Source organism: Misgurnus anguillicaudatus, chromosome 19 (assembly GCF_027580225.2).
Source record: "Misgurnus anguillicaudatus chromosome 19, ASM2758022v2, whole genome shotgun sequence".
Classification (NCBI taxonomy): Eukaryota; Metazoa; Chordata; class Actinopteri; order Cypriniformes; family Cobitidae; genus Misgurnus; species Misgurnus anguillicaudatus.
This window is the reverse complement of record NC_073355.2, coordinates 15970229-15990919: the sequence shown is the minus strand read 5'-3', so window position 1 is coordinate 15990919 and position 20691 is coordinate 15970229. Positions and strand designations below refer to the sequence as shown.

General features: G+C 35.1%; 2 protein-coding genes across 3 annotated transcripts; one reads left to right on the top strand and one right to left on the bottom strand.

Annotated features, from left to right (window-relative positions):
- Positions 1–1647: 1647 nt before the first annotated feature.
- On the bottom strand, positions 1648–12151 carry il21r.1 (interleukin 21 receptor, tandem duplicate 1). The gene is made up of 8 exons (XM_055189841.2): positions 11119–12151; positions 10661–10784; positions 10325–10433; positions 9994–10175; positions 9269–9414; positions 8935–9191; positions 6689–6782; positions 1648–3666 (listed from the first exon to the last, which is right to left on the bottom strand). Exons 2-8 carry the CDS (start codon positions 10761–10763, stop codon positions 2977–2979), a joined length of 1581 nt encoding a protein of 526 aa, XP_055045816.2. The 5' UTR covers positions 10764–10784; positions 11119–12151; the 3' UTR covers positions 1648–2976.
- A 1246-nt stretch (positions 12152–13397) lies between these two features.
- ube2ia (ubiquitin-conjugating enzyme E2Ia) lies at positions 13398–20392 on the top strand. 2 transcript variants are annotated; one of them, XM_055189866.2, is made up of 7 exons: positions 13398–13421; positions 14715–14810; positions 15742–15825; positions 15974–16046; positions 16130–16239; positions 19453–19532; positions 19610–20392. In XM_055189866.2, exons 2-7 carry the CDS (start codon positions 14745–14747, stop codon positions 19668–19670), a joined length of 474 nt encoding a protein of 157 aa, XP_055045841.1. In that variant the 5' UTR covers positions 13398–13421; positions 14715–14744; the 3' UTR covers positions 19671–20392. The 2 variants fall into 2 exon arrangements, with proteins under 2 accessions (XP_055045841.1, XP_055045829.1); XM_055189854.2 differs by having other exon boundaries at positions 13407–13547.
- Positions 20393–20691: the final 299 nt, after the last annotated feature.

Genomic DNA, 20691 nt, shown 5'->3' with positions numbered 1-20691 from the left:
ATTATAGTTCACTATACTATATTTACTTTTCTGTGTCTGAGGAAGTCTTTATCAGTACTGAAAATAGTGAGGAAAAGCTTACTTTATCCTTCCCAGGGTAGTAAAACACCAACATATATGCAATAAATGTATTTAATTTGTTGCCTTGGAACAAAAAAATATGGGTGAAATTGACCCATGAAAATCGTAAACAAACATTATTTGTGTAAACTTCAAAACACATCAGTGTATCATAACTTTGCATGCATGTTCGTGGCCCTAGAAAACTCACAAAATGTCTGGAAGAAAAACATAACAAGTAGTTTTTCATATAAATTGTAAATAGGAATGATCCATCTATATCTGTAAAAGTCTTTTTGAGTACTGAAAAGAGTGAGGAGAAGCATTTTTACTCCATTTCAAGGATAGTAGAACACCAATATAGCAACATACACTGAAGAAATACATTGTATTTGGGTCTGTACAGTTGCCTGGAAGACAAAAAAAGTGTGGGTCAAATTGACCCGCGAACATCAAAATAGGTAGAAAATGATTTGTGTACACTTCAAAACACATCAGTGTAACCTAACTTTGCATGCATGTTTATAGCCATAAATGAGAAAAAATTACAAAGTTTCAAGAACAAAATCATATGTTAACTGTTCTTCTGAGTCATATTGACCTGGAACATAATACGAGGGATTTATCATGTTCATGTGTTTATCAAGTGACCATAAAGTTTACTTTAAAATTTGCTATTCAAGTTCATCACCTCTAAAGATTTTACTCCTCCATGCATCGATTGACATCATATATAAATGTGCCTCGTGTGAGCATTAAATAATAAAACCATGATGATAATAAAGTGCATGACATCTTTTCACATGTTTGTTCGAACAAAGAGATTGCTATCACAGAAACATAACAGAAAATGTTGAAGTTTCTACAACAGTCTTTAGGATTGCTGACTTCAGTGAATAATTTGTACAGAAGTTTTTTTTTTGTACAGAAGATCTGATAGGTAGAAATACCCGTAGTATTATCATGTGGGTGGCATTTTATGTGTGGCTGTGACAAATGCCTTATCTTGCTCTGCTGTGAGCTCAAGCCAGCAAAAATAGATAACAATTGAAACGTTGCATGCGACGGCTAAATGATTGCAAAAGCAAATGTATTTGTGATAAATGGATTCCTCTGACAAAACATCACAAGTGCATTGCGACCCAGTCTAATCAGATAACTGAAAATGCATCGGCGGCATTATTTCCCATTGTGCAATAAAAGTATGCGCTATACTAACAGACTTTTCTCAAAATATAGCAAGATAGAAAACGAATATTGGAACAATGTCTTAATACAACAACAGAACCCGTTGTCACATACAGTGATTGCAAGCGCTAGTGTATAACTTAAGAGTATACATTTACCCTTATGAAAATGAATCGTGGTTTCATTATAGTAAAACTGTAGTAACCATGTTTCTTGGTGTATTTATTACCACATTTTACTACAAAAAAGTACTACTGTACACTGTAAAAAAAAACATGGAGCATGAAAATAAAACAACTTGGTTTTGCAAGTCAATTCAACCTACTATTTTAAATTGTGACCTTTGATAAGTTGACATAACATTTAAAAAACAAGTTGAAATTGTTTAACTTAATTTGTTTTTTACAGTGTAGCAAAACTAATTGTGTAATTTGTGCTAACTATTGTTTACCTACACTGTAAAAAATACTTTGCTGCCTTAATTTTTTTGTTAAATCAACTTAGATTTACAAGTTATGTCAACAGAAATGAGTTGTCACAACTTATAAAATATAGTTGAGAGTCAACTTAATTTTATAAGTTATAACAACTCACATGTAGTTATAACAACTTATCTCTAGTCAGGATAAATAATAGTAAGTTGAAATGACTTGTAAATCCAAGTTGATTCAACAAAAAATCTTAAGGCAGCAAAGCACCCCTTACAGTGAACCACAGTTGATTTTATTTTATTTGTACACTGTAAAAAATACTTTGCTGCACCAATTTTTTGTCAAATCAACTCAGATTTACAAGTCATGTCATCAGAGATGAGTTGTCATAACTTATAAAATATAGTTGAGAAAAGTCAACTTAATTTTATAAGTTAAAACAACTCACCTGTAGTTATAACAACTCATCTCTAGTCAAGATAAATAATAGTAAGTTGAAATGACTTAATTTTTTTGTTAAATCAACTCAGATTTACAAGTCATGTCATCAGAGATGAGTTGGCATAACTTATAAAATATAGTTGAGAAAAGTCAACTTAATTTTATAAGTTATAACAACTTATCTCTAGTCAAGATAAATAAAAGTAAGTTGAAATGACTTGTAAATCCGAGTTGATTCAACAAAATTTTTTAAGGCAGCAAAGCATTTTTTACAGTGTAGTAAAACAATGGTTACTTTTTGTAAAGGTATGGTAAAGGGTGAACTGCCACTGCTGTCACTACTGTCAAGCTAGGCGGACGTGGTTTCAGTAACCAGCCACATCAGCTTCACCACGTCCTGCCTCTTTACCCAGTTTCAGGTTATCCGCGAGTGATGCGCGGTGACGCATGGCCAAAATGGCGACAACAGGCTCCGCCAACTATTGGCTTCAAAAAAGCTCTTCACAAACCTATGGGTGACGTCACGGACACTACGTCCATATTTTTTACAGTCTATGATGGAAACATGCAAATTCACTGAAAGATACACCGGCACGCTTGGCATACTTTTTGAAGGCACTATGATTTGTGACAATGTAGTCCTGAATACTTATAAAATGGATAGTAGATGGACTAAACTGGAAATGATCATAAAATGATATTTCATACAAGCCTGCAAATTGTATAGATTTGGTCCACAAACACAGCACAAGAGCCAGCTTTCAATGTCTTTAGCTCTTTGTGTGTAAGCCTTCATACTGTTTTAAATGTCAGTTTAGGCTGTTTCGATGTAGCAGATGTTCCCCTCAGCAGCTATTTATCCAGAGCTGTGGGTATCGACCTGGACCGCCGTAAAAGACACCCACTGTTTGACATAATTTGAGTGGAAAACTCCCACTCCGTCTAGTGACGCAGTCTCCATCTGCTCTTTCTCATCAAACGCTGAAGGGCTTGAACAGTCTGACTCCAGAAAACCACTGTCTATGGTGTCTAAATCCAGTCCCATTTGAGGGTAACCATCGTCGGAGTTCTCATTAGAACTATAGGAGACCAGGGAAACCCGTTCAATGTGATCCTGTACATGCCAATCATCACAGTCCTGTAAACTCCCCCTCCCATTGGGTAGTAAAGCCCTCAGCTGCCCGTCAGCGATTTCGTCCGCTCTCCGATCGGCGTCTTCGCGGCTGGGGAAGTCCTCAATGCTCCGTCGGTGACTTTCACTGGACCAGTCGGCCACGATGCCCTCCTGACCAGACACCGTAACCGTGTCCATCGATATGTGGCCACCGGAGTGAGTGACGACTTGACTGCCGCTTCCATCGAAGTAAAATTTGGAGGAGTTTTGATTCGCCGGACTGTTAGGACTGGAGTCTCGGTGTTGAGCGTTCCGGTTGTTGACAGGTTCCTCTGACTTTTCAGGCTGCTGCTTGTCACAGAGCACCTGCACGATGGAGTTCTTCTCAAGGACATCAAAGCTGCTGAAGGTCAGGACCGGCCCGACCCATTTCTGAAATACAGCACAGAAACATATTGTTTTATATGGTAGTGGCCAATATTACACATTGCAAGGTTGCATTGCTGTGTTTGAACTATAAACTCAAGCTTAGCTTTGAGTAAAATTTAAGGAGGCTTGGCAAAAAAACAACAACAACAGCAACACATGTGCAAAGTTTAAGAAGATATAGCCCAAGACAAAAAATATTACATTTAAAAAATATTATTAACAGTTTCAATTGTAGTCAATGTATGCTTTGGTAACTTTGTTTTTCTATGCATTTTCTGTATATTTTAATAAAACCCTTATTCCCTAATGCAATATGGTTTGCCTGCTTATTTATTCATGCATTTGGCAGATGCTTTTATCCAAAGCGACTTACAGTGCATTACAATACAGTTTATTTTTTTTATCAGTACTTGTATCCCTGGGTTCAAACCCATGATCTTTTGCGCTTTTGAGCTATACAGGAACACAACTTATACCAAATTACCAAATTATTTTGTCCAATAAACTCCTTAAAAGTTGCATTTTTTGTTTACCATTCACCTCAAATTGTCATTGCTTTACATCCCATATACTTCATGATCGTTTGATTTCACCTAAGGGACATTTCATAAGACTTTTTTAAGATGTAAACTAAATCTTTGGGGTCCCCAGAGTACGTACGTAAAATTTTAGCTCAAAAAATAAAATAAAAATAAATATATATATATATATATAGATAGATAGATAGATAGATAGATAGATAGATAGATAGATGGATAGATGGATAGATAGATAGATAATTTATTATAACATGTTAAAATTTCCACTTTGTTGGTGTGAGCAAAAATGTGCCGTTTTTGAGTGTGTCCCTTTAAATGCAAATAAGCTGATCTCTGCACTAAATGACAGTGCTGTGGTTGGATAGTGCAGATTAAGGGGCGGTATTATCCCCTTCTGACATCACAAGGGAAGCCAGATTTTAATGACAGCTACTTTTCACATGCTTGCAGAGAATGGTTTACCAAAACTAAATTCTTTTTTACATTTTCTAAGTTGATAGAAGCACTGGGGACTCGATTATAGCACTTAAACATGAAAAAAGTCAGATTTTTATGATATGTCCCCTCAAAAAAAAAAAAAAAATACTGCTCAAATTTCTTCCCTTGGACATCACTTTTGGTCACTACTAGGTAGTCTAATGGTAATAAACTCCATTAGGTTAGTAACTGAATAAAGAAGGCCTGTTGGCCCGAAGTTAGATTTGTTGTAGTCTTGGAGGTATTGATTAAAATGGATCAAAATTGTAAAGCAATTTTGTATGTTTATGGTATAGTATATTTATTGTTTATGAATTTATATAGCTATTATATATATCATGGAGTTACATTATAGCTGTAGCTGTATAATTATCTGTAAATTAAAAAACTTTGGTTTAATACATTACAATAATATCAAATATAAGGGAGCTTTTGTTAATAAAGGTTTTGTAGGATAGGCTGAAAGAAAAGTACATTGCATGTATGTGAATGTTACATATGCTATATGTCTTGTGTTTCCCAGTCCTAGTCTTTTATTTTGAAGTCATGTATTCTGTCATCCATGTTTGTAGTCTTTTGTAGTTCTGTTTCTCATTGGTCCTTGTCTGATTGTACCTCATTTCCCTTGTGTATAAATAGCCTAGTGTTTCAGTTCTCTTGTTGGATGTATGGTTTGATTTCTGTTGCGGATTATTTTGTTCCCTGTTTTGTTTGTCTTGTTTTATGTTTATAAATAAAAGCTGCATTTGGATCCTAGTCCTCTGCCTTCCTGCAATGTTACAGTACCATTTGCAAGCAACTTTATGACAATCCTATAAAAAGGATTTTTATAAAAAGACATGCATTTTTAAGGTGTTAATAAAAATGTAATTAAACAATCGATGGACCTGATGGATAAATAAACTCACTGTTGGATCAACCCAGATGATGGATTTATTAACCCAGAAAATGTTCATATTTGACTCAACATTGGGTTAACCAACCCAGCATATGTTAAATTAAAAACCAACGAGTTGGGTTCATCTATTTTTGACCCAATACGGGGAGAGTGTGCAGGTGCTGGTCTTCAGATAGAAATGACAATCAAACGCTGAATGCTTTATATATTCAAATTTCTTCCAATTTCCTGAGAAATCTTATTTTAGATTTGGGGGTGATGGAAATGAAGAAAGGCGTCATGGAGCAATTTACGCAAAATGAACCTTGATGGCCCATTGCAAATGCATTATTCATTCACAATATGGAAAATTATAAATACCCTTAAATTACCTGTGCATATATTTTACACTTTTTTTTTAAAACTTTTTTTTCAACTCTACACTTTGTGAATCACGACTCTTGCTGGTCTTAAAATAGCACGTTACTGTCCCCTGCTGGAATACATTTGCCTTCACAGTTTGAAGTCAAGTAGCTGGCACTATTTCCTCACTAACAACTTTGCAAAAAATAAATAAATAAATAAAGATCAGATCTCACTAGTTCATTGATGATTTCATAAGAGCAGAAATGCTGGTGTTATTAATATCTCATAAGAATGACTTACTGTAGTTAAGTGGCACACAAATAAATAAATACAAAAAAACCTTTGTTTCATAATAAGCTCTCCATTTTTGTTTTGTAGGGCGAGCTTAAGCAAGAACTCACTTAAACCGGTGGAATATTCAGTAAATTTCCCCTTAAGTTAAAAACAACTATTTATATCTCCCCATTTTATCAGAGCTTGCGTTTGAACTCATAGTACTTTCCATTTGAGGGGAAAGCTGCTACTTTCAGTTTGCACATGTAATACAGTCTCACCCAGACGTGCATATGTGAGCCCTCCCTGCTCTTTGAAGCCCCTACAGACTGACTCATTTAGCAAAATGTCACATTCCCCTCTCACGAGTGAGGTAGCACACGGAAGTCCCCTAACAAAGCACATTATCGCGCTTACACACACATTGCGACTTCTGCTTATGCAGATTTAGAGGAACGCCTAGTTGGTTAAAAACCGAAAAAGAAAAGCATACCTTAAAGTCGCCCTGGTGTGTATGGTAAAGCGGTGTGAAGTAGTCGTGGGGGCTTGGGATGTGTTGCCATAATAACATCTTTTTGATTCCCCCTCTGTATGTGGAAAAAAGGCAAAAAGATTAATTGAATGCATTCATTAGTGTAGGTACACATGCTATTTAAGTGCAAAAAAAAATGAAATGAAAGCGTTAGTTGTTGTGCACCGAGAAGTTGTCAATGCATCTGCAAACCATGTAGGTTTGACTTCCTCCAGTCTTTGACCTACATGAAAATAAACTGTCTGCAAGAACGTAGCTGCTTCTCTTGTGGTTTTTCAGAACGTAGGAGGTGAGAAGGGACTATTCATATACGGTAAATTGAGTCATATCGATTACTGGAAAACATATTCGAGGAGGCGCTATCAATTTATCGGCGAGCTTTCATTAATTCTACCGCTGCGTTGGTTTCTAAAGCAATCTTCTCAGTACGTTATCGTTTAGATTGTTAAGAATGGCCAGAGATAACTAAAAAGGTCCTTTCTAGAAAGCCAAATGTCAATAAAGATCCCACAGGCATATGACTTATAGAGAGTCTCATGTGACTCAAAGTGAAATAAAGTGACAGTCATATTGAGAATGTTTTCTTCACTTCTCCCTTTATCACAAATCGGTGCTTTATCATTCCCTGAAGTCTCAGAACGGGTCAAACGGTCCGATGCAACCTTGAATTGTTACAACCTCGAATTTGAATTTTGAAAGCAAAAGTGTCTGAACTGAAAAATATATCTTTATAAAGAAATATTTGACTCTGGACTACAAAAACAGTCATAAGGGTCAACTGAGATTGACATACATAATCTGAAAGCAGAATACATTTCTGCTTTTTGTTGATGTGTGGTTTGTTAGGATATAGGCCAATATTTGGCCGAGATACAACTATTTGAAAATAGAAAATCGCAAGTCAGAAAGTCAGAAGTCCTTAGCAACACATATTACTAATGAAAAATGCATTTTTTATATATCTTCATGCAACACGATCTTGACTTGTTTTCCTAATGATTTTTGGTACACTGTAAAAAGTGAAAAGTTGGATAAACCTACTTCAATTACTGTAGTAACACTTAATGGGGCGATTTCCCTGACTGCCCTGCTAAAGAACCAATAGACACCAAATTCTATTGGTTTTATTGGGAACTTTATTGGTTGCAATATGGCCCAAAACACACTACAGTGTATTGGTTTTTGTTGGTATCTAATGGTATGTATTGGTTCTAATGGAATATGGCCCAAAACACACTACAGTGTAGTGGTTTTAATGGTAAAAGCTAATGGTTCCTATTGGTATTTTAATGGAAACCATTAGAATTTTCTGTAATAGTTTTATTGTTTTTTTCAGCAGGGTAGTCTTAGACTAAAATAAATGCTAAAAAACAACTTGCACTGACATATCTTAAAACACATCAGTGCCCTTTGTTTTTCTTCAAAATGCATGCCAGTAATGTTTGTAGTAAGGTATGTTCATTAAAACCATAGATATGTATAATAAAGGCTAGATGTGTTATGGCTGAGTCTCTAATGTCATCACCTGGCGGCCATCTTACCTCAGACAGCTCGCTTACTCGTAGCATTGAGTTTTTATGGTGCAGGTACTTTTAAATGACCATAACTTGCTACATTTTCTGCGATTTTCAAACGGTTTGGTCTCTTACATACGTTATTAACTTGGCTATGATTCTGGATGCTTTAACGTGATTCATGAAAATTATTAAGAATTAAGTATACAGTGTCATAGGTACATCTCTGACGTTTATAACAAACCAAACCGTTTGAAAATCTGTAGAAAATTTAGCAAGTTATGGTCATTTAAAAGTACATGCTCCATTAAACGAAATGCTACGAGTGAGCGAGTGCCCTGTGGTAAGATGGCCGCCAAATTCGGACGGTACCCTCAATTGGCCAGCAGCGCGGGTGAGACATCTAGCCTTTATTATACATATATATATTTAAAACTAGTTATATTTCCTTATTTAACAAAGGCCTAGTCCTGGTTTAAGCTATAAGAAAACCACCCGAAAGTGTTTTTCACTTAAACATATAAACAACTTAATTTTTTAGTTGCTACCAAATGAAGTCATTTTTAAGTTGATCCAACTTTCAGCCATGCAATGTATTCTTGGTTACTGCTACAAATATCCCCAGTGACTCATGATGGTTTTGTGGTCCAGGGTCACATGACATATGCCTATATTAAAAAAAATAATACTTACAGTTTTCCACTGTACAGGAGCACCACGGCAATTGCTGCAATGGGTACTGCCATTAACAGCAGGAGATAGTATTGTTCGGACCCGGTGGGGTCACATGTCCATTCGGCACTGTTGCTCCATTCACTCCACTCGGATTTTATAGTCATGGGATGGACTGCGACTTGGACGTCGGCCACGTACTGTCTGCCTGGCAGAAGTCTTTCACTGAGTAAAACCATTGACTGTTGGTTCTGGTCTTGAGTGAAAATCTCCTCCTTCTGTTGCAAAATCAGAAGTTTCATTAAATACATGTGAACTTTTCGTGTCTATATGAACAGAAGAGTTGAATGTTTACCTCGCTGGGGTCATCTTTAATTCGTAATCGTACTCTGTAGTATAGTTTCTCATACAGTTCGTGACTTGTGTAAGCCACATCCCAGGTGAGATTGAAACCCTCGTCAATTTTTTCAACACTTAGGTTGAAAGGTTGTATGAGCTTTACTGTAACAAAGAAGCGTAAACAAATGTTAGAGAATGCTGCATACGTACAATAAAAATACCGTATTAAAACAGTACACTCGTAAAACACATCTTTTGTCAAGTTAAGGACAACACATCTGTGTGTTATTTTGGAACAACACACTTTGTGTTGTTTTAACACATCTTGTGTTGTCCCTTTTTTATATGAACTCAGAATCAACACGAAATGACACCTGATGTGTTAAAATAACTAGATGTGTTAACTAGACACAAGAGTGTATGAAGTTTAAGAGTGTATGAAGTAAAAGCCAAATCAAAATGTAAAACTGCAAATGAACAAAGGATTTTTAAATATTTCAAACAAAGATATGTTACAAACAAAATATTATGCATTATTTCTATTTCTAATGCAAATGTTTACAGCTTTCCCAGAAGCACATACGATGCTTATTACATATTGTCAGATCATAACAAATAAATTCAACCTTTTCAAAATGTTTATTTAAATTGTTTGATTATAATTTGTAAAAAAAAAAAGAGATTATTTTACTCCACTCTATATGATGCTTATATTTTACACAACTGACCAGTGTCACTTACTAGATTTGTATAAAAGCATGTTTTTAGTTATTGGGGTCTCTGCAACCCCTTGTTTGGTCATCTGTGTTGTTTTTATAGAGCATTTGGTATCATAGTCCATCATCAGTCCCTCTGGCTCTATTGTGCACCAGGATTGTGATGATGTTATGCTACAGTTCCCTTCCACAGTAACATATTCATCACTGGAAAACATAACAACACATTATTTCACTCAATAACAAAATATAACTAATAAAAAAAGAGATTAGGTAATGATTCAGCACATTCATCTATGAGTGTCATTCCAGATTGGCACGACTCAAAGTAAGAACATGATGTGCTAGATCTGTACCTGCAGTTGGCCACAATGAAACATGATGCTGTTCCTGCCAAGTCAGATTTAGAGCAGTTTAGTGTGGAAATGAAGTCTGTGGTGCAGGTCACATCGCACACGCTGTCATCTGCAAAGTGTGACACAGAAATGCGGTCATTTGTGAGCTTCAGAAACAGCAGCATTTCTTCTCAATGCAACACCTGCATGGGTCACGGGCCAACACTTCGGTACATTGTTTTTACTGTAGTGGTGTTATTTTTATGCGCTATTTTTAAACATACAGTCACATGTTTAAAAAGGAAAACTGATGCAGAAAAAAAATGCAGAAATCATATGCAATACATTTGAACTTACTGCACTCTATAAGTCCACAAACAACAAATAAGATTATGGTTTGCCATAGAGACATCATGGAATAACAGTGGAAGAATCTGTGGTCAGCTTTGCTCAGACACATTTTACAGAGCCCACATACAAACTGCAATGAATAAAAAAAATAAAGATTTTATTGTTAATTTACTGTTTTTAAACATTGTTACAGTATGTGTTAATATGTTACAAATGTTCACATAAAAAAACAATAGCGTATAAATACAGTAACAATAACAACAACAAAATAAAAATATAATATGTTTTTACAAAATTACTATTTAAAACATAAACATTAATAATGATTTAAAATCATAAATGTGTAGGTGATCTATATCTGAAACTCTAACAAGAAGCGCTGTAGCAAAACAGGTTGTCTGTCGAGTTTAAAAGAGAAACAAACAGGTGAAAGCGTTTTTAAAGGAGAAGTAAAACATTCTTACCGTGATAATATTTCCATTTAGCAATTGTTCACCAAAATGTAAAATCAAGATGAAAATAATTATTACTGCAGCTCTTAGTCATATACCAGTACATTGCACACGTCTTGACATTTACACTATGCCACTATCTAGTGATCTACATGCACAGTCAGGGACAGGGTGCTTATGACGAAACTGACATTATGGGGATGTGGTTGTGGTTTAAACAAAAACCTGTTTGCAGACGCTCCACCCTTTTTATTGCCAATTAAGGCTCTTTCCTTTTAGGTGCTGGCTTGAGGGGCCAGATTGAAGTGCAATGTCATCAAATTCTGATTGAGAAAGTGGTTGTGTGTGGAAGTGGTTAAATATACTGATAATATACTGATAATAGTTACAAAAAACGAAGTAAATAAAGCATGTAAAGCATTGATCATCTGTGTTTTTCTTTTATTAAATGCTATGATGGTAAAAAATGGTAATGTGAAATAATACCCACTTATAATATTTGCTTATGTGTTTTCGAAAGGGTTTTGATCTCTGATCTATAAATGACTGGATTGCGCATGACATCAACGTAACAGCGATGAGTGACGCCACTGGTGGCAATGTTGGTATGCCCAACCTACAGAGGTGTCAATGACATACATACATGATCTAAATTCACCTGGTTTACTGCATATTGGTCACCCAAGATTCATTTTTAGGACATTCAAAACGGCAAAAAAATATATAATAATATTTGGCTAAAATATGTTTTAAATATATCCTTAATACATTTTTAGAAAATAAAGCTTAATTAAATATATTTTTGAATTTTAAAATAATTTTTTTAGCCTTCATATATTAACATATATTTCAAAATGTATTTTAGGGGCAACAAACACATTACTAGTAATTTTACAACCCATGCGGCAAAATATATATTTTCGCTGCGCAAATATAAAAGTTTGTATAAAATATACTGAACAATGTATTACATATAAAATTATAAATAAAATTAATTTTTAACTTTTTAAACCTGTTATGTTTACAGGTTTGTATCAATGCCACGTGAAAATAAATACTTCAAAATATATTTATTTTCAAAATATATTTCAAAACATACAAAAAATGGCCAAACAATATATTGGTTAAAAATACATTGTTGTAAACATATTTCAAAGTATATTTCAGTAAATACATTTTTTGGCCATTTTTTGTATATTTTAAAGTATATTTAAAATTATATTTGAAAATATTTTTTGCTGTATGAGATGTGTATGCAAATTAACTGCTACTTATGTTATTTGCAATGTTTATGTTTAACTCGAGCAGGATGGGGTTTATAGAAAAAGTTAAGGTGAGTGTGTCTGCTGCATTCTGTTGTAATGACCAATGTATATGACATTAAGAACATACGCTGTCAGCGTTATTTCCCTGAATGAAGACTCAGTAAAATATACAGGACATCTAATATTTTACAGCTTTTTACAAGCATGGCAGTTTGAATTGAAATTTGGATGGTTTTTATTTTGTTGAATCAAATGTTCACTGTTTAAAACGTTCAAAATACATGCCATTTACATCGTTGAAGCTTTTTAGGCTATAGGCTACGAACAAAAATATTTTATAATATAATTACAAAACTATATATATATATATATATATATATATATAATAGCATATATAGCCTATATTACTAATGACATGTGCTCATTCTAAAATCTAAATAAAAATGTATGCTTTAAGTACTGTATGTTCATGCAGCTTAATTAATTGCTTAAGTATATCCTAATTCATCATACATACATTAGTAGATCGGTGTTTTTGACCTTTTATGAGCAAACAAACATATTTACATTATTGGAGATATTTTTCAGCACTCTCTGCTAACTGGCACTATACATTGCAAATGTATGAAAACATTAAGAGTGTTAAATCAATATACATTAAAATATAAAGGCAACACTTTTACAATAAGCCTAGTTAACAACGCTATAACTTTATAGGTGTCCAAGACACGCCTGACTAAAAACCTTAATTATGTTTTTCTGGCAAAAACAAACAGAAAGCAAATATTAACATTGTGCCTTTGCACTTATCCAAAATATTCATTTATTTCTATGTTGTTTACCTGTTTAATTAACTAATTGTTTATGTTCTAGCTTAAAATAGGTGTGCAGGTGTTATTCATTAGCCTGTATTTATGTAAAACAGCTTGTAATTCATTATCTTGTAATTACCGAACTAATCCGTGCAGTCTGTGTCTCAGTATATATTGACATTGTTGAGTGTTTTACTCAGGCAGATGCGTGTGTGCTCACGGGTCCTGATTCTTTTGGGTAAATGTCCGTGTTTTCTTTTCTCCAGGAGGGAAACTTCGCTAGGTTTTTGCGTTGAGTTTGACTCGAATTTCTGAATATAAGGAGTTTGGTTTAGCGATCGTCACTCGTCATCACTGATCAGAGGTATGTCTGCGAAAGCCACATAAAAGTCGCGTACGTTTACGCATGTAAACACCCCGTTAAGTTTGCGCTGTTTTTGTTTGCGGCTCTTGCTAGCTAGCAATGCTAAGCTAACTTCCATTATACACCTCATGCGATAAGAATATGACAAACGCGAAGCATCTGATGTAATAAACACATCGTTTGTTTGTCCTCCTATGCAGTTTCGGTGATTTACATCCATGCCAGACCGTTTGAACCGAGCATTCATCGCGAAACGGGCGGCAGTGCCTGAAGTGCGCAGTAAAGATGATGTGCAGCGTTGCTGTGAACAAGCGCACTGCTTTACAATTGACAGTTTACAGTAATTCAGGAAAAAACTACGTAAATAATAAAATAACTAAATAATATTCATTTAAACAATATTAACTATGATAATGAGGTTGTTTTGTTTATTTGAATCTAGAAGCCAATTTTGAGCATTTCTAGATGCAATTTTCACGGTTTTTACATCGTGTGGGTGATCTATTTATTTATTTATTTATTTGTTTTTTAAATATTTATTATTATTTATTATTATTATTATTTATTATTATTTATTATTATTTATTATTATTTATTATTATTATTATTATTATTATTATTATCTAAAATTCAAACGTTAGCACTGTTCTTGCTTTATAGTGCTTCACTGCATCCAGTTAGCACAAATTATTTTACGCTATTTATGCCCCGCCCCTAGGAATAAATGCACCAGCAAACGATCCACCTACTTGTTTGTGTAATTATTATTATTGACTCGTTTTAATAGCATGTTTTTATTGCTAATAATGTGTTGGTTCCTGCATCAAAGGTACATTTCCTTTTTAATTGTTAAATTATATTTCTCTCATTATGTTCACTTTGGTGATTATATGTGAGGCAACATGACTAGATTAGTTATTGCCTTATGCCCACATGGTCTTTCACAGTGTGTTGCTAGATATTTGCAATCTTTTTTTATAATATTACCATCAACTATTTACTAGAGTTTGACTAGTAAATGATGAATTGATATGGTTAACGTGGTTTTGTTATCTTGTGCACCGCATGTTTGATAAAACTAACTGTGGTGTATTGCAAGCTGGTTCTGTGTGTCCTATAGATATGGCTTTATGCACCTTGCTTCAAGATGTATTGTCTGTTTTCCAGGCTTCTGTACACTTTCTTGGCACTCAAGTCATGTCTGGTATAGCGTTAAGTCGTCTCGCGCAAGAACGAAAGGCTTGGCGGAAAGACCATCCTTTTGTAAGTATAATGTGTTGCAGCATAAGTCTATGCAAATGTCAACCTTATCAAAGTTTTACCCCAAAGTTTAACCATACCTATATCTCAAATGTATACATTTGGTGGTTTAAATACCCATGCAAAGTCTCTACTCAAGTATTTAAAGAATTTCTGCAAAATTTCATAATTGTCCATAGCAATGAAATGTCACATCTATAACGCTGTTTCTTCCTCATAGATGCACATACAAAGCTTAAAATAAAGAAATATTAAATGTTAATTGAAGAGCCATCCCTTCTCCATTTGTTGGTATTGCATCTTTTTTTGTGCGTTTTTAGTGCACAGTATTCCTACAAAGTATTTTGTCTCACAAAAACTTGTACTTTTTTGTCACATCCATTACACATGTATGTTTTTCTTATCTAAAATAAGAAACATGAGTATAGACTGATATTCTTCTGAGGTCTGCAATCTTTCATTGGGGGTTTAGGAAAGTGTATTGAATCATCCGTTTATTGGTAATATAATATTTATAATTTTATTGTGACTGCAAATGTTACATTCATAACGCTGGAATTGTCCATACGGTGAACATACTCTTATTGTTTTGCTACTTTTGGATAAATCATTTGAATTAATAGTTTAACTTGCTTTGCAAAGAAGTGTGCAGAGACTTTGTTGAAGTTTCCAATCAAAAACTGTTTAGGGCAGCAATATTAAACTTCAGTGGAAAAACATAAATGGGTACTTTCCATCTGTACTGGTGTTATTTTAAGGTTTCACACTTGATATATTTTTAACAATTGTTATTGAAACTGTTGGGGTGTACAGCATAAAAATATGCTGTGGATTTCAAAAGTCAAGATTTCAAAACTTGCAACCACCCACATTTTTTTTTTAATAATTTATGAATTGTTCAGTTTGTTAAATTTTTAAGGGTTTTGTTTTTCAGGGTTTTGTAGCTGTACCAACAAAAAACCCTGATGGAACAATGAACTTGATGAACTGGGAGTGCGCCATCCCGGGCAAAAAAGGGGTATGGGTCCGGTTTGGACAATAGACCAGAATTATTGCTCATAAGTTTGTATGGATTTGTATAGATAATTTCACACTTGTCCTTATATGTATAGTGCAGCGTACAGCTAATATATCATTAAAAAGATGACTTTTGTTTGTTTTTTTAGACACCGTGGGAGGGAGGCTTGTTCAAACTCCGGATGCTCTTCAAGGACGACTATCCATCCTCTCCGCCAAAGTGTAAATCACATGTTCGGTTGTGCTATTTCTTGACTTAAGTGTGCGTGATGTGATAACTGTGCCAGATTCTCTTCTTTCTTTAGGTAAATTTGAGCCTCCTTTATTCCATCCGAATGTATATCCGTCTGGTACCGTATGCTTGTCTATTTTAGAGGAAGACAAAGACTGGAGGCCTGCCATTACAATCAAGCAGGTAAGATTTGAACATTTGTTGCACATTAATAGGTAGCAATGCAGTGTGTTTTTTTAATGCATTTTAAAAGTGTAACAAAGACCTTTTGGTTAATAATATAAAGAGTCTGTTTGCAATTTCCAAATATTGTCCGTTTTAAAATGATCAAGGTCACATTATGCCGACGTTTGTGGAAAATCCCTCCCAAATTCCAGGCATTTTTTCTGCTGTGACTCATGATGAATTTTTTTTTATAATATAGATAAAACTGAAGATCTCTTATAGCAGTATTTCCAACTGGAGTCACACCAACAGTTCACGTTTTAGAGGTCTCATGTTTCACCGCGTTATTTCCCATATTGGGGTCTACTAATGTGCTGATGGGAGGCTTCAGGTGTGTTTGAATGGGAAGACTTAGAAAATGTGTAGTGTTGGTGTGCCTCCAGGAACGGGCTGCATTTGAAAGCTTAAGCCCGGAGTAAAGTCCGCAAGGCTGTGCATTCAACCGTACACCTAAAAAACAAAGTTTTGACTCATATGTGTACACAGATGCTTGCATGCGATTACGACAAAATGCAATGCATTTCCTGGGCTACATACTATATTCTCCTGTAGGCGTATGCGTGACCTACACGTACAGTGTACGCAGGGTTTTAAAAATGCAGTGGTGCACGTCATCAGAAGCGTGCGCGCGTCATGTACAAAATTGCGTCACACGCACTGTACAAGGTTCTTTTCATAAGCATGAAAAAGGACCATACTTAAGGTGTATGCACAGAATAAGCGGATAACTATCAAAAATCTGCTTATTGCATGAAAACTGTTTTCTATAAATCAATAAGCAGGCTATGCAGACAACTGCATTTACATGGGACTTGGAGAATTGTCCGGTTTCTCGCAGGCAGTGACATCATCGCCTATAGTACATAATTTAGTTCAAAAAGTCGACGGCTTATCTGTCTTAAGCTATTCTGTTGTATCTCTTCTCGTGTCTGCAGAACCTGTAAATGTATCCTGAGCTTCCGTTTTCGCAGTTTCTCTGCCAACTGCTTTAGTTGAGCGGAGACTTTTATGCGTTACTTTGCGCTTCTGTGTGTGACGTTTATCTTTCACACGCTGAGACATGTGCACATGGACAAAACCTTGAGCAAGCCGGTTAAGGTGTTTATATGCCACGCAAAATTGGGATAATGAGCGCTACCTGTGCCGATTGTTTTTTGCTTGCGCTGTTTATGGGCTTTTTGCTATAAAAGAAAACCGTTTTACACGTTTACATGACTCCACCTGTTATTAGTTTAAGCATAATCTGCGTAAGACTCAATGACTTTGGAGGCAGTGTCTGTGCTTCAGGAAACTCATTCGGACAGCCTTCCTAGGCAGCGTGATGGATTTCTGTTTAAAATAAGGTGACCAGACTTCCCCGTTTTCCAGGGACAGTCCCGTTTTTTGGTTTTCTGTCTCCGACTGGAGCTGTCCACGGAAATGTCCCCGTTTTACAGCACGTCCAAAACAACCAGCAAATAAACTAAAAATCCCAATCAACATGCCGTTTGTAGTACCAGACCGGAGCAATCATGTAATGATTATTTTGTTTACTTGCGCACCCACTGATTTAGGGATAAAGAATTTACTACGAGACACATGAGAGAGCGCCATTTTATCATCAATCAAGTTATCATAAGATAAGAAAACGGTTAAAGTTATCGGGCTAAATTAAGTAAATTAAAGTAATATAAACCAATGAAGTGAACTGATCACAGTATGGTACTGAGCATTTGTTTTGTGTAGGCTAAATGTTTACTTTTTTGCATTATTCCTACTGTTCTTCACGTTTACAATGCTGTGAAATCAGCTGAAATAGTACCTTAGAAGTCATTTTTGATGAGGTATATCTTTGTGCATTGTATAAAAAAGGAATTTTTTTTTTTTATTTAGGCTACAGAAATTGTTCAATTAATTGAATTGGAAACACTGCAAAAAGTGGCTTTATTGGTGTTTTTTTTTCTCTTGTTTTAAGTACAAATATAACGGATTCTTGAATCATGATGCATTTTTTTGATGGGCGGAATGACCTAAGAAAATAAGTCTAGTTTTTAGACCAAAATATCAAATTTGTGCTTAAAACAAGCAAAAAACCCCACTTAATTCAACAGAACTTTTTTTTGCATGTTTTAAGCGCACATTCATTTAATTTTTTGGTCTTAAAGCTAGATTTTTCTTAGGGGATTTTGCTTATTAAAAAAAAATGCATCTTAATTTAAGTGTTTAGATATTTGTACTGAAAACAAGACAAAAATACTAAGAAGTCATTTTTGCAGTGAACCCACAACAATAAAAACTTTCAAGAAACGTTTTGTCCCCATTTTATTAATTCATAGATACAACAAATGAGATTTAATGATATGTTGACAATGTAATTATAAAATGTCCCCCGTTTTCACTTAAATTTGCTCACCTTAGTTTAAAATATAAAATGAGCACCTATGTGATGATAAATTTAATCTTTGAAAACTACAACACTAATTTCTCGTTAGAAATGCAATCAAAATGTGTAAAGTAAAAATATTACTTGCACTTAATTTGCTCTAGCTGCTTTGTAGGCTGCCAATTTATTTTTTCAAACTCGACCATTAACATTCCCCATGCATGCACAGAATTGTGGGACGTTGAATTGTTGATCCAGGATCACATCTTACTTTGTGAAATCACGGCGACCTGTTGAAGATTGACCTGATGAAGCTATTGCAGGAGACAGTCAAGCAAACATTAGCTTCAAATGTACCTTGATGCCTACCTGACTTGGAATGCTGTCCCTAAATTCAACATTTTTAAGCATTTGGACGCAGTTTGTGTTTTAGATAATTGGTTATTGGCCATTTTTAGAGCCCTATCATTTGGTAATATTGGTTAAATGTCACAGGTTCAGCATTGCATTAGAGTTTTGACTGCTTGTGTGTATCAGTTTAAGGAATATTTAGTTGGACACCTTGTTAAATTTATCGCTCGTCACATTAGGTATGTCGTAATCTCAATTTAACCATTGATGCGACTGGCGTATCTTGATGTAAGAATTTAAAAGCCTTATGTGAATGTGTGGATTTTAATTCATATTTTATTGGCTGTAAATGTCTAACCAGAGTGCACAAAATTTATCCCTGAAGAGGGCAGTATCATGTCATGTTTTAAAGTCCTCCGTTTCTGTCTCTTTCACTCACTCTCTCCTCTTGTGTTAAGATCTTGCTAGGTATTCAAGAACTCCTTAACGAACCAAATATCCAGGATCCTGCACAGGCTGAGGCATACACAATTTACTGGTATGCACCTCTTATTCAAATCAGCCTCGAATACTTATTACCTTTTTTGAATCTTATGAATCTTATTTCCGTTTCAGCCAAAACAGAGTGGAATATGAAAAAAGGGTCCGAGCACAAGCCAAAAAGTTCTCGCCGTGAACTCCGCCGTAGTGGAAATGGGTTTTGACCAGGTCCCCTCACCCGTTACATCTCTACAAATCATATTCACTTCATACTAATTTCCTGCTGGGCTTACAGAAACGAATGTGTTGTGCCATTGTTGTCCCACTGATGCTCATCTTGACGACACTCTGAGTTTTAAATTTGGCCTTTTTTGTATAATTTCTCCCATTTGGGCTAATCACACGAGACTGTGTGTGTTGTTTTTTTTCCCGTTGGTTACTTTGTAACGGCGCTTAACTTTTATAAACACACAAGGCACAATAACATCCACATGCAGAAGAATTATATTCCACAGACGAAGGGGTACGAGCCCAAAACTGCTTTCGTTTTACTTAATCTTCGTTTTCTTTCAGACTGGCCTCCTTAGTGTCTTCATGGTTTTAAAAAACTTGCTATTAATGTCAGTATTTCAACTGCTGTAAAATTATACTTTTATACTTTCTTTACTTTGAATTAGTGTCTCTAGAAAGATTTCCATTCCTGATGCAGGCAGTGTACTAAGCATGTACCATTCAGTTCAGCTAGCGTTGTGCTGCCTCGGCCGTCTGTGTACTACAAAAGAAAAAAATGATCTAAGTAAAAAAAGGCCTTTTGAATCAAATGGATGGCAGGTTAGTTAACCGCTGCATCAGTCTCTTTGTGTTTATATGGTGTTTTGTTCATGTAAGTGTATAGAGTAAATAAAATGTTTATACAAAGCCGGTTGTGTGGCTGCAGGTACATTGTGCACAAGTGGCAAATCATGAATGGATCAATTTCCATCAGCCTTATAAAGGTAAGTATACCTGCTCATAGTCAATGCAATGAGTAACATTGACAAATATTTAAAATTTTAGTATGTGCATAGCTAGCTAGCTAGCATGACCTAAAGGGTGCGTTTAAAGGGCATTTTGCCTTTTTTGCACACCTGCATTGGACGATGTCCTATAGGTAATCCAATGATCAGTATGACCAATCAATGCTAAGTGCTTTTAGATAGATGGGAGAAGTTTTAAGT

What these genes read in the sequence shown, in the direction of transcription:
- il21r.1 (XM_055189841.2), bottom strand. Translation starts at nt 10,763, where the DNA reads ATGTGTCTGAGCAAAGCTGACCACAGATTCTTCCACTGTTATTCCATG. An exon ending in TTCATTGTGGCCAACTGCAG is followed by an intron (nt 10,176 to 10,324) that starts GTACAGATCTAG and finishes TATGTTTTCCAG; the next exon opens with TGATGAATATGTTACTGTGG. An exon ending in CACACCAGGGCGACTTTAAG is followed by an intron (nt 3,667 to 6,688) that starts GTATGCTTTTCT and finishes GCTGTATTTCAG; the next exon opens with AAATGGGTCGGGCCGGTCCT.
- ube2ia (XM_055189866.2), top strand. Translation starts at nt 14,745, where the DNA reads ATGTCTGGTATAGCGTTAAGTCGTCTCGCGCAAGAACGAAAGGCTTGG. An exon ending in TCCATCCTCTCCGCCAAAGT is followed by an intron (nt 16,047 to 16,129) that starts GTAAATCACATG and finishes TTCTTTCTTTAG; the next exon opens with GTAAATTTGAGCCTCCTTTA. An exon ending in GAGGCATACACAATTTACTG is followed by an intron (nt 19,533 to 19,609) that starts GTATGCACCTCT and finishes TTTCCGTTTCAG; the next exon opens with CCAAAACAGAGTGGAATATG.